Source organism: Vitis vinifera, chromosome 5 (assembly GCF_030704535.1).
Source record: "Vitis vinifera cultivar Pinot Noir 40024 chromosome 5, ASM3070453v1".
Classification (NCBI taxonomy): domain Eukaryota; kingdom Viridiplantae; phylum Streptophyta; class Magnoliopsida; order Vitales; family Vitaceae; genus Vitis; species Vitis vinifera.
In genome coordinates, this window is record NC_081809.1 from 6,724,362 (window position 1) to 6,740,592 (window position 16,231).

Here is a 16,231-nt window from a genome sequence, read left to right on the forward strand (position 1 = left end):
TTTTAGTCAATGCTATATGAACTTTCCCTTTCAAGAAATAACATATGGATCTCTCTCCAGAATCAGTACTCCATGGACGTTTTACCACCACAGTTTCTCTCTCTCTCTCTCTCTCATGTCATAGATATTTTGGGCTCTGGTTGTTTCTTTAATGAAGTTATTATTTTTTGACACGAGTTGAACTATAGGCAGTAAATTAAAGGGTCTTAAACAATGAATATGCAAAGAATATTAACCTAGATTCCATCATCACTAGTAGAAGGAAAGAACTCTGGAAGGGAGAGAGAAAAAGAAAAATCAGAAAGCAAGCACTTATGGCAGTTCCCATTCTGCACATTGATCACTTGAATTGGTATACTAAATATATAGCTACTAGCCTACTTGATTATACATAAAGTTCAATGATCAATAAGGCATGCAATAATATAACTGCATCAAGGAGTGATGATAAACAAATTAGAGGAAGATATTGTAAAGTGTTCTTTTCAAAGTGCGGTGGTTATCATGTTCTATTATTCATGCATTTCAAAGCAAAGTGAAAGATAAAAATAATGCCATATTTCATTATTTTTAACACTTTTTTAAGGGGATTTTTTTTTTTTTTTTGTTGGTTTTGAGCTGCTTGGATTACATTCAGAACTTAAGGTGTTGTTTGCAGGTTGCAGAATCATCTTCTTGAGATGGTGCTCTACTTTATCTGGTCATCATATGTAGAGAAGCCATGCAGGCACCGGCTCCTTTTGCCAGAGTAGAGTCTCTTCTTTTGTGGATAACTTGTCGGAGCTTTAGAAGAGCCAAAGAACAAGAAAACAAAAAATGAAAAAAAGCTGGGCTGAAGAAATTAAAATCAGATGTAGCCTTTTTTAATTTTAATCAAGAAGTGTTGTCCTAGCAGGCTAGCACAACTGCAGGCCTCTGACCACCGGCGCCTGGGTCGTGTTTGGAATTACCTTCGACAAAAATGACTTTTATCTGGATACTCTTTTTTCTTTTTCTTATAAAGAGAAGCCAGAAATGCTTTTTGTGGATGGAAGTTGAGCGAAATAATAAATAGCAGTTCAAATTTTGAGCCTATAAACTGAGTGCTTCAGAGTAGATCATTAGGCCCACACCTGTGAACCCATCTGAGTTGGCCCACTTTAGGACCGGCCCCCTCCCGATCGACCTGAACCCTATCCGATTATAAATATGCTAGTGATAGTTTTAATTCTATACTTATATATATATATATAGATATGTATATAATTTTTAACAAGTATTAGTGTCTGCAAATATTGGGCCCAAAGAAAATCATAGAGATGTTTGCATATTTTGGACTCCAAATGAATCATAGAGACGAAGGATTTCGTAGTAGGATGTGGCTGAGCTGAACCCAAGTAAATGAAACATAGAGGATGCCAGTGGCTGACCCTTTGTGATTGGCATATTTTGGACCACAGGGTCCACGCTTATATGGGGACCGAAGATGCTGCAGTCACTCAATGTGAAGTGTGAAATCCATAATCATCCTCAACGGACTCACATTTGCCAGTTGCCATGGTTGGCCATCTTGGTAGGTTGATCATCATTTCAGTACTCTGCTGGTTCTGGCCTTTGATTAAATAATAATAATATATAGAAATCAATAAATAAATAAAATTCACCCCTTTACTACCATCTTCAATGGCAAGTAGTTAAAAGGAGGTGCAAAGAGGTGGGAAGAGCTCAAAAATAATATCTGCTAACAGCCACACAATGATTCAACTCGCAATAACGGTTAAATAAACTGTAATTCTGGTGGTAAAGGTGGAGGTCCCTGAAAAGAACAATGGTGGGTCCCCACCAGAAATCAGATTCATGTTCTGATGGACAGTTTACACACCCATAACAAGGCCTTCGCAAGGAACCAATTTCGGTCCCGGCCACCACAACTGCACATATGCATGTGTGGGGCAGAGCTCTCTCTCTCAGCATTTGTCACTCTCCCATCACATCCAAATTCTGGTCTCTCAGTACTCAAAATAACCTTACACGGGCATTGCGTCATGCTCGTTTTCTTTGAAAAATTCCAAAGTTATTCTGCTGATTGACCACATAGCACCTCCCCCCGCTGCAAGATCGACTGTTTGATTAGATTTGTCAGAGCAAACCACATGGACAAAAACCTGCAACTTGCCTTCTTATCTCATCCAAAACCCATCTTTCCTGCAGCAACAGGCTTACATGAGCATAATCTGATGTTCATATTCATAAACTTGATGACTCATTTGTGTTGGTTATGCACGTGGAATAACCTGATGTTCATAATCTGATGTTCATATTCATAAATGGAGGTGCACGTGGTATAAGATCACTCTCTCCCACCCTGTGAATCCTGCAAACCACAAAAATGAAAAAAAAATTAAAGGTTCCTCTTTAGCCAACTAAGTTTCCTATTGTATTGATGCCTAGCAGCAAATCTGATAGCTTTAAACATCACCAAGATTTCATTTTTCTCCTTGGATATCAACTATTGAATCAGTGGTCCCAAAACAAAATTCTGTTCACAAGAAATGCTGAAAGTTGAATAATGCGATGACTAAGATAAGTTACCTCTTTATTCACAAGTATTTGATTCTGGGGCTGTGAAAAGAAATCTTTGGCACTGTGTGCTACTTCTGCTTCAAGTATTGCTTCCAACACAATGTCTGACCCTTTCATGCTATCTGCCACCCACTTCCAAATAATTATTTTGAAGTTAAGCAAAAGATGCAACCTCTTTCCAAGATTCTCAAAGGAAGTCCATAAGCATGCAGAATTTTGTGCGTGCGCACATCCAAGAATCCTTTGAAAGAAAAGTGATTGCAAGCTGGTGGTTGTGCCAAATCACAAGTTCATAGAAGTATTTACAGACGCACAAGTTAATACCTTATGTAGTGAACTTAAAAGTAGCACCAAGAAAAAGTAATATCAAGAAATGTTTGCAGAGTTCTTTCTGTCCCTTGCATTGACAGACAAAGATTGATATTCACAGGAAGCAAGTTTTAACTTTATTCAAACAGATGGACAAAGATGACATTTATATCGGTGGGTTGTAGGCTTGTAGCATACATTTAAATGAACAACATAAATCATTAGAATATGTTTGGTTCTATGCAAGTACTAAGGAAATGGAAAAAAAAATGTAAAAGAAAATGATTTTCTCATGTTTAGTTTATCATGAAAAATATGAAAGAAAATCAAATATAATTAAAACTAATTAGAAACTCATGCATTTTCAAATTTTTTAATTTTTATATAGAAGAGGAAAAATAAGTTACGTTTGAAGAAACATGTAAAAATCATTTATTTATTAACTTTAAACTTTTTTTTTTCCTTTATTTTTTCTTTCCTTCCATTTTTTTGCTCCTTATTTCTTTCAGTCTCATTTTCTCTCAAAATTTCCAAAAATCAAGTTTAGGGTTAAGAAAAACATATCAATGCACAAATCATTCCAAAAATTATATTCCAAGTTAACGAAACAGTCAGAATCAACAGTGGAATATGATAATACAGATTGACCACAAAGAGAATGCATGGAAAACCTTTTTGTTTCTTTTTGATGATTTGTTCTTTTCTAAATGTCGTTGTAATTTAAGAGATAACAAGAAGTATGGCTCATGAACTTATTAAAGGAAAGTTCCTTCATGATACATTGTTACACTTATTAGATTCTTGACACATTACCATACTAAGCATAAATATATACAAGGTTACTAACTGTCAAAGCTATATATATATATATATATATATATATATATGCAAAAGAAATGATGGTGCCGGCGCCTAAACAAATCAATTATACAATTGAAATCACAAATTGGCATTCATCTGTACCATGAAATATTCCTGTTAGGGACACCCTATGCTCCATTATTTTTGCCAAAAAAAATAAAATGACAAAGCCATGGCTGATCATTTGTAACAAATTCACATACACCCTTGTCTCCCCAATTTGCTTCAGAATGCAAGCAAACCGAAAAGTTCAGCAAGAGAAACTGGTTATTGAGAAAATCCATTACCTTTACGATTTGGTAGCAAACCAGCACTTTCAGCTGAGACTGGAAGAACAGCTAAAAGACCAGTTTCATCATCAAGCTTCTCCATCTCTGCGCTGCTCATCAAAGGGCCGGTCTTCTGAGCTGCAGATTCAGCCAATTTTGCAAAGGCGGTTGCTTGGCTATGCAAATTAATTGAACCTGAGGTTTTGAAACTTTGATCCTGGAAAAGAAAATACAAATGACATTAAGATGACACTAAGTAGGTTTTCTGCAACACTTAATTTGGTAGACCTAATTAATAAGATTACTTGAATTACCACATTTTTTGCCTTCTGCTCTTCCTGCTTCTCAGGTACAGCATTGTCTAGTAACAACAAAAGACATAAAAATACAATTTCAAAAAAATGAAATGCACCAGCAGCAAAGAAAATTAATGTATGGTAGATGATAATACCATTGCTATGAGAAGTAGTCTCCAGAGAATTCTCCATCAACCTTCGAGTCATAGGACCAGGATTCATTAGAGATAAACTTCGGATTTCATAGCGGATCGCATCTAGTTGTGCCATTGTATCTTGTAGTTCTTTGTGAACCTAAATGACATAATAAAGAAGAACATGATTCCAGAAAACATCTTCTTGTAAATGTGATAGATCCTCCAGTCAATGGAAATCAAGGTAATAACCAATGCATTGCTAAATTTCATATTGCAAAATTGTAAAATACATTTTGTGCGAGAACTAAATCTGTTTTTCACATCACAAAGATAAAGAATCATTTTGTTCCATCCGGATTTACATTTTGAAGCTCAACTCGATCCTCTCAATTTGAATTGCAGGTGAATCTCAGTTATTATTTTGATAAATAAATTGCAGGTGAATCTCAGTTATGTATTAGCACCTAGAGGGAGGGCGAATAGGTGACTTGAATTTTTTTTCAAAGGTTGACCCACAAACATAAACTTCCCCCTGTTGTTCACTTCCCTATTTTCGGCAAACAAACAAAACACAAGCAAAAACGAAATAGCAACACTCTCTCAAACAATCTAAAATATGCAAGTCACAAGCACATGATATCAACATTCTCCCAACCAAAACATCAAAACTAACAACATTCATCAACACCCATTATCATATTAGAATACTTCAAAAACTCCCATCCACATCAATGCAATTGAGTAAACCACATGCAACTCTTAAAAGTTCAACACTCTCCCAATATAACAAATAAATCAATAATCACACTTATAATATTCAGTTAGAATAAACTGAAATTGAGAAAGGATAGAAATAGATAAAAGACAAAGACACAGATTTAATGCGGAAAATCTTTGAAGAAATTAAAAAAACTACGACCCTCCATTGAATGCAAAATCCACTATGAAGAAAAACACAAAGTATAAGGTTTTACCAAACCAAATAACCCCAATCCTCTCTCAGATCGCACATCTAGTACCTTCCGAACTTCAGCTTCACACCATCTTCATATGGAAAACAATTGGAATCACCATCAAGTATGATCTTGACCTTCTCTTGATACCCAACCAAGAATGGGAGAGTAGGGATGGAAAACAAAACTAAATTAATCCATTTTGTTGGAAAATTTCTCGTTCAAATCTAATTATCAACTCAAACGACCAGAAATTTTCCCACGAAACAAACGCTCCCCAAGTTGGAAAGGATTTAAAGCTTAAAGGGGCTCTTAAAGCTACTTGCTCTTCTTAAACGGTAATTTGGAAAAGGATAGTTTAAATACTAGGGTATAACACCACCCAATAATCCAAATTGTTTTAGAAAAAGGTCAAATATGTGTGTTGTGATTAAAGCTTGATCAATCCATTTATCAGCTTGAAACTTTCTGTATAGTGGATCTATCACCCTTGAGCGAGATTTGATTGGAAATTAAGCCACATGGACTAGCTTAAAAAGATTGACCTCCAGTAACCTTCCACCATTATTTCAATGAAAAACACAGTAATTTAAAACTTGGTTAATCAATTTTTGCACTCATTCACAACCTCAAGAACTCTTACCGTAACCTCTAGCTATCTTCAAGTGCACTAATCTTTGAAATGACAAGAGTCTGAGGGAGGATTCAAAGAATCTGAGTTGGGAGGTTATAATGAAATTTTGACCTAGAATTGCTAACAAATAAAGACACTTAGAAGAGCCATTGCATCAAATAAAGCCATCATCATCACAACAAATAGTAGATAAATGAGTTGTTGGTATTATTTCTTGACATTCTAAAACAATATCCAAATGCTATGGAACAGAAATTGAACTCATTTCACCATTGCATTCCCCTGCACGCACACACACACAGCCTTAGCAGGTGGGATTTGAATACCAGCTATAAACCATTAACAAAAACTACTTTTTCTGATTGTTAAATATAATTTTCTCAATTTGAGTAAGAAAGTAAGCTCATGAATTTGGGGGGTGGGGGTTGGGTTCTTGTTCTGAAAATAAAAAGATTGAATCCAAAGGGAAAACCTGGCGAGCTTGAGACTGTTGCATGACATTTTCAAATTGCCCGCGAGCCAATTGAACATAGCCAATTGCTCGACCAGCTAACCTCCCTGCTGTTCTTGCAATCATAGGGAGATCCTTAGGACCTGCAATCATCCCAAAAACTGTCAACATCTTCAAAAATCAATGAAAAGCCAAAATAGAAAGGAGTAAAGCCCTTACCAACCAAGGCAGCAGTGGCTCCAATTAAGAGGAAGAACTCCCCGTACGAAATTCCCAGCATGTCCCTTCTGCTGTGTAGGAACAGAGCACTGGCCTCTAAGAACACAAGGTAGCCAGTGACCGAAATGGGAGTGGCCCCACTGAAGTGATGAATTTTGGTTCTTGCCCGTTTGATTTATCTGATTTTTTTTTTGGTAGACAATTCAGATAATCAGTACTGGGTTTAGAATTAATGCTGGCCAACCAGCCCAACTTTGAGATGGTGTGTAGAAATGTCCAGCAGGGTAGCCCATGTAGTCTAACTATCCCCCCCCCCCCCCCCCCCCCCCCCCCCCCCATCCAGCCTAAATCCAAACCCGGTTCGGCTAAAATTTTTAAAATTAAAAATTAAGGGTTTTTTTCACCATGTTTTCTAAAACTTGTTTTTGAATTAAAGAACAAAAATCAGTTTTTTCAGTATTTTCTAAAACAAGGGTGTTTAAAAAAACAGCTCAAAGAACAAAAAAACAAAAAACTCATTGGAATAAATAAATTTTAGTTTTTTTAAAAAAAATAAAATATAAAAATTAACATCTACATACAGACATGATTAATTCTTTTGTCAAAAATGAACAATAATAATTTAAAATTAATAATGGTTAATAATATTTTATTTCAAGAATAAATTTAAAATTAAGAATGGTTAATAATGTTTTATTTCAAGAATAAATTTTAAAACAAGTAAAGTTTTTTTTTTTTTACATCGAAATTGCACATACACAATTAGTACTCAATTACAAAAAGAGTATTTTGAACTGCTTTTGATTCAGTTGATTATATCTATAATCAATTGAGTCAATATTAAATATTTTTTAATTCCAAATTACTCTTAAAAATTAGTAGATTCATCAAAGAATCTAAAGTATTAAGTTTTGATTGATTTGGTCTCACTTGATTGAGAATCTATTTGCCTAGTAAAAAAATTTGGAGAAGTGTAGTTGCATGTGGAGAAAAAAAAAACAACGGAGTCATAACTTATTCTAAACTAGTTCTGGCATATTATTTTTTAGTATTGATTTGGAGAAAAATGATTAAACTTGTTAATAAATCTAATATATTAAGTTTTGCATGATTTGGAGTCCATTTGTCTAGTAAGTTTACAAAAATGTAATTATGTATAGAGAAGTGTTACGAATAGTGGTTAATGGTTGTTGTCCACGTGCATAGCTTAGTTAGAATAAAACAGAATTAGTTGGTTGTTTTGTTAGAATAAAACAAAGTCAATTAGCTGACTAAGCAGGGAATTTATATACCTTGCTATAATCATTCATCTTGGGTAATGAGAAATTCTTTTCTCTGTTGAGTTTTCTCATATGGTATTTGAGACAATAAAGGAACCAGAGACAGTTGAGTTGGATTTACAAAAGGATGAGCGGAAACAAGCCATGATATCTGAGTTTGAAGCTTTGCAAAGAAACAACACTTGGTCTTTAGTACCCTTGCTTGAAGGAAGAATACCTATTGGTTGTAGATGGGTCTATAAGGTCAAAGAAAATCCTGATGGTAGTGTCGGAAAATACAAAGCTAGGTTAGTAGCCAAGGGCTTCCATCAACAAGCTGGATTTGAATTTAATGAGACTTTTAGCCCAGTTGTGAAACCAACAACTATCGGGATTGTACTCACCATTGCCTTATCTAGAGGTTGGAGTGTTAGGCAATTGGATATAAATAATGCCTTTTTGAATGGTATTTTACAAGAGGAAGTGTTTATGTCACAACCTCAAGGCTTTGTGGATGAGAAACACCTTGAATATGTTTGTAGACTACATAAAGCTCTCTATGGACTCAAACAAGCACCACGAGCCTGGTTTGAGAGACTTCACAAAGCACTTCTGCAGTTTGGATTTGTCTCTTCCAAGGCAGATCAATCTCTCTTTTTCAAGATTACATCAACTCATACCATCTACATTCTTGCCTATGTAGATGATATTTTGGTAACTGGAAGCAATGCAGAGGTAGTAACTACTCTTATTAAATAGTTGGATGTTGAGTTCTCTTTGAAAGATCTATGAGAAATAACCTATTTTCTGGGCATTCAGGTTACTCATACAGTGAATGGATTTCATCTCTCTCAACAAAAGTATATAAGGGATCTTTTGGTGAAAACTAAAATGTTGCAGGCCAAGGGTCTTCCCACTCCCATGACTAGTGGCTTAAAGATTAGTTCCCAAGATGGAGTTCCAATTGAAAATGCTCAACTATACAGAAGTACAGTAGGAGCTTTACAATATGTTACCGTAACTAGACCTGAATTGGCATATAGTGTCAATAAAGTTTGCCAATTTATGCAAAGGCCTACAGATGAGCATTGGAAGGCTGTAAAACGCATTCCAAGGTACTTAAGAGCAACCATGGATTATGGCATTCATTTAAAGAAAGCTGCTGAGTTGAGTTTAATTGGATTTTCTGATGCTGATTGGGGTTCAAACCCTAATGATGGACGATCGGTTTCAGGTCATTGTGTCTTTTTTGGCAATAATATTGTGTCTTGGCATTCCAGAAAACAACAAACAGTTTCCCGTTCCATCACAGAGGCAGAATATAGAAGTTTGATTGAACTAGTTGCTGAAATAACTTGGATTCAATCCTTACTATCTCAATTGCAGTGCAAGACACTTAGAATACCGGTTCTGTGGTGTGATACTCTCAGCACAGTGTTGTTATCTGCCAATCCCATTCTTCATGCTCGAACAAAGCACATAGAATTGGATCTTTATTTTGTAAGGGACAAATTTTTGAAGAAAGACATAGATATAAGACATGTACCAACAAATGAACAAGTGGCAGATATTCTAACTAAAGCAATCTCCAGTGGACAATTTAATCAAATGAGGAACAAACTCAAAGTGGAAGACCTTACAACTTTGAGTTTGAAGGGAGATGTTAGGAATAGTGGTTAATGGTTGCTGTCCACGTGTATAGCTTAGTTAGAATAAAACAGAATTAGTTGGTTGTTTTGTTAGAATAAAACAGAGTTAGTTAGCTGACTAAGAAGGGTATTTATATACCTTGCAGTAATCATTCATCTTGGGTAATGAGAAATTCTTTTTTCTGTTGAGTTTTCTCATAAGAAGAAATAATAAAGTCATTCTACCCCAATTTTAGTGAATTTCTAGTTAGTTGGGTTGGTTTTTGAGTTCACAATTATTTTTTAAAAATTAATAGACTTAGTAATGAATCCAACACATTAAGTTTTTCTTAATTTGGAGTTTATTTGTCAAGTGAGAAAATTTGGAAAAGTACAGTTCTAAGCAAAAGAGTAACAACAGAGTTATTCCCGACCAATTTTTGTCCATACATTTTTTGTATTAATTGAGTTTTAAATTATTTTTGAAAATTATTAGACTCGTTAATGAATCCAATGTATCGAGTCTTGCTTGATTTTGAGTTTATTTTCCTAGTAAAAAAAATTCAGAAAAATATAATTATATATGAAGAAGAAGCTAGCAAAGTCATACAAGATGAGTTTTGGTGTGTAATGTATTAATATTAAGTGGATTAGTTTTGAGTTTCGAGACTTTCTAGTACTAATTGGGTCAGTTTTTCGGGTTTCGTTTTTTTTTTTTTGATAACCTAGGAACCTTCCATGGCCAAACCCTTAGGACTCTCCATGGAGACCCAAACCTCGAGGTGATGACCATCCCGCAACAACCAATACCGAGTAAATTCAGGGTATCATTAGTGGTAGGATTCGAACCCAAGACTATGTGCCACTTACTAGGACCACATTTTCCAGTGTTCACCCTGACCAACCGGGCTACCCTAGCGGGTTTTAGGTTTCAAATTATTTTTAAAAAGTAGTATATCCTATGTATAAAGTATCGTTTGATCAAGAATTTATTTGTCTAATAAAAATTTTTTAAGAAGTTAGAGGAAATTCAGAAAAACACATGTAATTTAGAGAGAGATCATATTTGAAGATTTTTTGCATTAGTTGATGGAGAAAGAATGAAAGAAAAAAAGGATCGAGTTATACTTCATTTGCTTTTTATGTTTTCTGTTTAATTATTTTTTTTATTTCTTCATGTTTTCTTTTGTTTTTAAAAACAAGTAAAAACAATTTCTAATTATTCTCTAAAAACTGTTCTTTATTTCATTTTGTTTTTAATGAACTATTTCTAGAGACCAACTTCCAAATAGTGCTATGAATTTTTAAAAACAAATTTTTATTTTTAAAAATATAAACATTTTTAAATCACATTGCCAAATAGCCTCTAAGAATTTAAAATTTAAAATTCAAAATTAAAACTTAACTCTATATTTAATTCTTGGAAATTTTGAAGGAAAATGCAAGGAAAGGAAAATAAAATAAAAGCAAAAGTGAAGAAAAACGAAAAATAGATTTAAAGTTAATAAATTATTTTTACACAAGTCTTCAAACTCATTTAACCTATTTTTACTCTTCTAGTTCTATGTAAAGATTAAATAATTTGAAAATGTACAAGTTTTTAATTTATTTTAATTATTTGGTTTTCCAAAGAATCAAACATAGCCTTAAAAAATAAAAAATAAAAAAATTATATGGAGACTAAAATTGACTATAAGTAAGGTTTGTTTAAGAAAACTTCATTTGACTTCAATTAAACAATTTTTTTTAAGTTCCTAGACACGATAAGATTCCAAAGAAATAAAAAATAAGAAACCTAAATGAAGCCAAACATTGGATTTACTACATTCTCATCACCAATCAGAAGAACAAAAATAATTGTTCATTTCCAACATCTTTTAGTTTAAGGAATAGCAAACATTTCATGTACCAAATAGAACCTTACAATATAGAGATAACTTAGACCAGTGTCGCACATACTAAGTTTCACCCAACTTTTTTTTTTTTTTGGTTGTAATGTCTCACCTAATCAATCCCACATGATGAACAATAAGATGCACAAGCCACATACACCGATTTAAAGGGAAAACATAGAATACTCTGCTTGTAAATTTCTTCACCTAAAATAATTCAAGATGTCAAGAATGACTTAGTCTTGGTAGAACAAGACTCACACTAAGTCTTGGGTAACTCATGCTTTGAACAATGGCCTGATAAGCTATATGTATAGACAATTTAGGAGGTTACATTAGCTATTCCCTATTATGCCATCAACATACTGTTTCTGCTAGGCAGTTTTATCGTTAACTAGCTTACTCCTACTACTTAAGGTCAGGCTTGATGTCCTAGTAGTTAAGATCATCTCTTCACTACATCAGCCAAGTCATCTATCATAGTAGTTGAGCATGCTCCCTCAATGTTTGCCAATTGTCCCACAAGTCAACCCTTAAATTCATCTTTTTTATTATTTATTGGTTATTAATGATAAAATTAAATTCACTTTATTTCTTTTGCACTTTAAAGCTCTTCCTTTTCTTCTAAAGGCTTCCATTTTCAAAACATGGTAGATACTTAGTGGATATTTATTCAAGCCAAATCTTTTTTTATATATAAAATAGTCAGACCCAAGTTTTTCCATTAAATTGTTAAAAAGAAAGGATAAAGCATACAGAGCATTGACATTCTATTGCTGATAAATCCACCCAGCTAGAAAAAAAACACAACACCATATATAGATTGTAAGACATTCATCTCTAGGTTTATTCATTGATGGCATTAAATGTTCTCTTCAAACGTAACCAAGGACCTAAGAGAGATTTCAAACCTCATATACTTTGCTAAATTAACTATCATCTTAAAAATGAAAATGTGTTCAGACTCTAAAAATAAGTTTGAATGTGTAACCATTCAACAGCAAGGCAAAATGAATTAATTACCGGGATGAACATTTTGCAAAATTTGATACTTCCATCACTTAAGGCAGGTTGATGAAGTCCAATATTGGCTTCACAACAGCTGGAAGGAAGAGGCCTGAAATTTTGAGAATACAATAACAGGTAAGATGAGCTTTTTTCCACCCTAAAACGAAAATATAGACTCATATAAGATTAATTGTAGAAACTGCCCAAGAATTTTTCTCTTTTATGAGCTAAATGCATAAGAAATTGTGAAGAAGGATTGCCTTCACAAGATATTCCACTTTATAAATAATGGATTCCAAATCAGTGGCCTTCTTTGATTATTGTGATTTAAGAAGTAAGAACCGAAACCTCCTGACAAACTGAGCAATTATATTTGTCATTCCAAATGACACCTTCTGCAAATTCCTCTCTTTCTCAAATTCCTTTCCAGAATTAGTCAATGTGATCTAATATTTCCTCACCCAGGAGAGAAATTCTCCATGGTTATCCAATAACTAAAAAGGGTTTTAGAATCATAGGGGAAATGATACCCCAGTTATCATTTGGCGTTTTCCATGTCGTCCAGAATGAATTAATAGGATTAAAAAGTTTCAACCATAGCATTGACAGGTTAAAAGCATTCCACGATAAACCTCGCCCCCTGTTTGGTTCCCAAGAAAATACAGAAGTGAATGAAAACATTCATTCCCAAGTTATTTCTTTTGCTTCCAAAAAACCAAAAAAAAAAAAAAAAAATACCCTCAGCAATGTCAATTTTAAGTGGCATTTTTCTGTATTCCCGAATCATCGTTGGTGAAAATTTTATAATTCAAAATTTTATCAACTTTCTTCATATTTTCTCTGTGAAAACATTCCCAAATAGCAACAACCTTTAATCTAACAAAAATTTCAGTGTGAACTGTAATCCAAATTGGAAATAGCTCCACGGCTGTTCAAAGAGAAACCCATAATTCAAAACTTCCAGCAATTGCATTCCCAGAGAGTGAAATCCGACCCTCTGCTTGGGACACTAAGAAAATGAAAAAAAATAAAATAATAATAATACACACACATTTTGATTACTATCTCAAGCCCCAGATGGCGAAAAAAATCAGGATTCAAACTTGTCATTAATTTTCTCGGCATCCAGACGATTGAACACAATAAAGAATTGGGAATAGAGACTGGGATTTGGGACGGTACCTTGAGCTCAGAGATCGACCGAAACGCAGCGTTTGAAGAAATAATGACGGAATAGTTTTGGGCAAACAGAGGTGGGGGTTCTTCTGCTGCAAGCCTGCAAGCAAACCTACAACGTTGGTCCGGTCAAGTGATAGTGGGCTGAACCTAGTCCGGCCCAATTTTTGTACTATTGGGCTGTATGTGCGCTTGTTTCTAATGCCTCCTAGGCCTTGGCCTCTTTCCATGATGGTCGATTCTGTTTCTTAAATAGAAGAAAATGTTTTTTACAAAAAAATTTTTCTTTTTTCGTTTTTTGACAAAAACCAATTTCTATTTGAATTAGAAAATAACTATATAAAAAATATATTTTATGTTTTTTTTTTAAAAAAACTCTCAAATTTATTTAGAAAAACATTACAATTTATTTTTAAATAAAGTTATCCCAGTTTTATCCTTAAAAAAAAAGATTTACTTAAAAAAATAATTTGTTAAAACAAAAACTCAATTAATTAAAAAGGGAAATTAGATTTTATTAAAAAAAAAATTTGCTTTTCAATTTTATTCTAAAAATGTTTTTTTATACTTTTATTTTTAAAAAAAAAGCCCGATATGATTTTCAGCTTATATTTTGTGTTTTTTTTTTTCACGATCATTAAAGAACATTTTCGGGAAAATATTGAAGTTTGATATCCCTCTTCTCAATTTTCATACTTTTCGCAAGGTCTTGGGCGGGTTTTATAGACTTAAGGTCAATTGGGTCAAAGTACAATTTTTCCATATTTTTCATAATATTATATTTATATTTTAAAAGTGATTTTAGAAAGCACTTTAAAAACTTGTTTTATATTAATTCTATGAAGTGGTTTTTAGCTTAAAATGTGTTTTTTTTTTATAAAAAAAAAAATTAGGTGTTAAACAAATTTTATAAAATACTTTTAAAATTTTGAAAAATTATTTATACTATTCTCTAAAAAAACACTATCAAATAAAATACAACCATTTGACAATGATTATATGAGACACTTTTAATATTTCTAACACTTAAAAAATTTTATCATTTAAGTTTTAAAAATGTTTTTTAGAATCACTCCAATTTTTTTTTTTATATATATGTTTTTAGGAAAATCATCTATCAAAATTTTTTTTATAAAATATTATAAATGATTTTCTAATACTATAAATAATTTTTCATATTTTTAAAAGCATTTCATAAAATTTGTTAAATATCTAATTTTTTTTAATAAAATACTTTTAAATTAAAAGCACTTCCTAAAACATTGTCGGATGAACTCTAAAAACACTTCACATATCAAATGTTTTTATAAAAAATACTATAAAGTGATTTTTTACACTTTTAAAAGCGTTTTTTAAATGTTGTCAAATATCTTCTTTTTTTTTTCAAAAACATTTTTGAAACTAAAAGCGTTTTGTTGTGACATGTACTCTTAATCATTTTTTATTTTTATTATCATAATTTTCTAGAAGTTTTATTTTCCTTATTTCATTAGAATTACTTAACTTACTTATTTAAATCAATTCATAACATATTCTCAAATCTCAATCATTCTATTTATATTTATTTTTTTACTAAAATTAAAATATTATCTATATATAATTACAATATTATTCAAATTTACATATTAAAATATTTTTATATCAAAATTATATTATTTTATGTACAAAACTAATGCTTCCATTTTAATTTCTTTATATTATCTTTTTATATATGTCCAAAATATTTCTTATAGTCTTGTTCATTAAAATTAATTTTTCCAATAATTCAATAATTCTAATTTTATATATTGCTATTAAATATATAAAAATTTCATTCTAATAATGAGCATTAAAATTATTGTTTTTGTCTAATTTTAATACTAAGACAATAACATGTTGGAAAAGTATTTTAAAAAATGGTTTTGAAAAATAATTTTTGAAAATAATATTTTAAAATTATTTTATAATGTTTTGTAAAACAAAAGTTAGTTGAGAAGTTAAAAATGTTTTTATTCTATTTTTTATATTTTAAAACAATATTTATATGTAATATTTATTTTTAATCATTATATAGTTATTTTTTAAAACAATACATTACAAAACAATTAAAAAGTAAAAATATCATATTTTACATTTTTAAGAATAGAAATTATTTTTTATTTTTTAATTGCAAAATGTGTTTTTTCATATTTTTTATTTTAAAAAAGTAAAAATTAATTTTGAAAATAGTTATAAAACAGGACATTAATACCTCTCTTTTTATTTTTATTTTTCTTTTGGTTCCAATGTTTAAAAATAAAAATTTTCTTACATGTAACTTCTTCCTTGTTTACATATAAATTTTTCATCATATATGTTTATATAGATTATTAAAATACATATAATATTTTTTATAAATATATTATTTGAAAATGGTTTTATAAATATATCCTTATTTTTATTTTATTTAATCAATTCAAAGTTTTTATTTATTTACAACAAATTGATTATAAAATAAAGGGAGGAAAGGTCTACGATTAGAAACTCAAAAGTATATATATACATAAATAAAGTAAGTAGAAAAAAAGTGAATAAAAAATAAAAATAAGTTTAATATAA

At 31.7% G+C, this 16,231-nt stretch overlaps 1 protein-coding gene across 5 annotated transcripts; it reads right to left on the bottom strand.

The window, feature by feature from the left end:
• Positions 1-1,735: 1,735 nt before the first annotated feature.
• LOC100261325 (uncharacterized) lies at positions 1,736-13,855 on the bottom strand. Of its 5 annotated transcripts, none has more exons than XR_009465658.1 (10): positions 13,661-13,855; positions 12,494-12,587; positions 6,692-6,870; positions 6,494-6,615; positions 4,453-4,591; positions 4,307-4,362; positions 4,020-4,218; positions 2,572-2,684; positions 2,274-2,353; positions 1,736-2,184 (listed from the first exon to the last, which is right to left on the bottom strand). XR_009465658.1 is itself a non-coding variant. In XM_059736883.1 (9 exons), exons 3-9 carry the CDS (start codon positions 6,750-6,752, stop codon positions 2,330-2,332), a joined length of 705 nt encoding a protein of 234 aa, XP_059592866.1. In that variant the 5' UTR covers positions 6,753-6,870; positions 12,494-12,587; positions 13,661-13,776; the 3' UTR covers positions 1,736-2,329. The 5 variants fall into 5 exon arrangements, 1 of the variants encoding a protein (XP_059592866.1); XR_009465661.1 differs by having other exon boundaries at positions 1,736-2,179; positions 4,316-4,362; positions 13,661-13,776; XR_009465660.1 differs by having other exon boundaries at positions 4,316-4,362; positions 13,661-13,776.
• Positions 13,856-16,231: the final 2,376 nt, after the last annotated feature.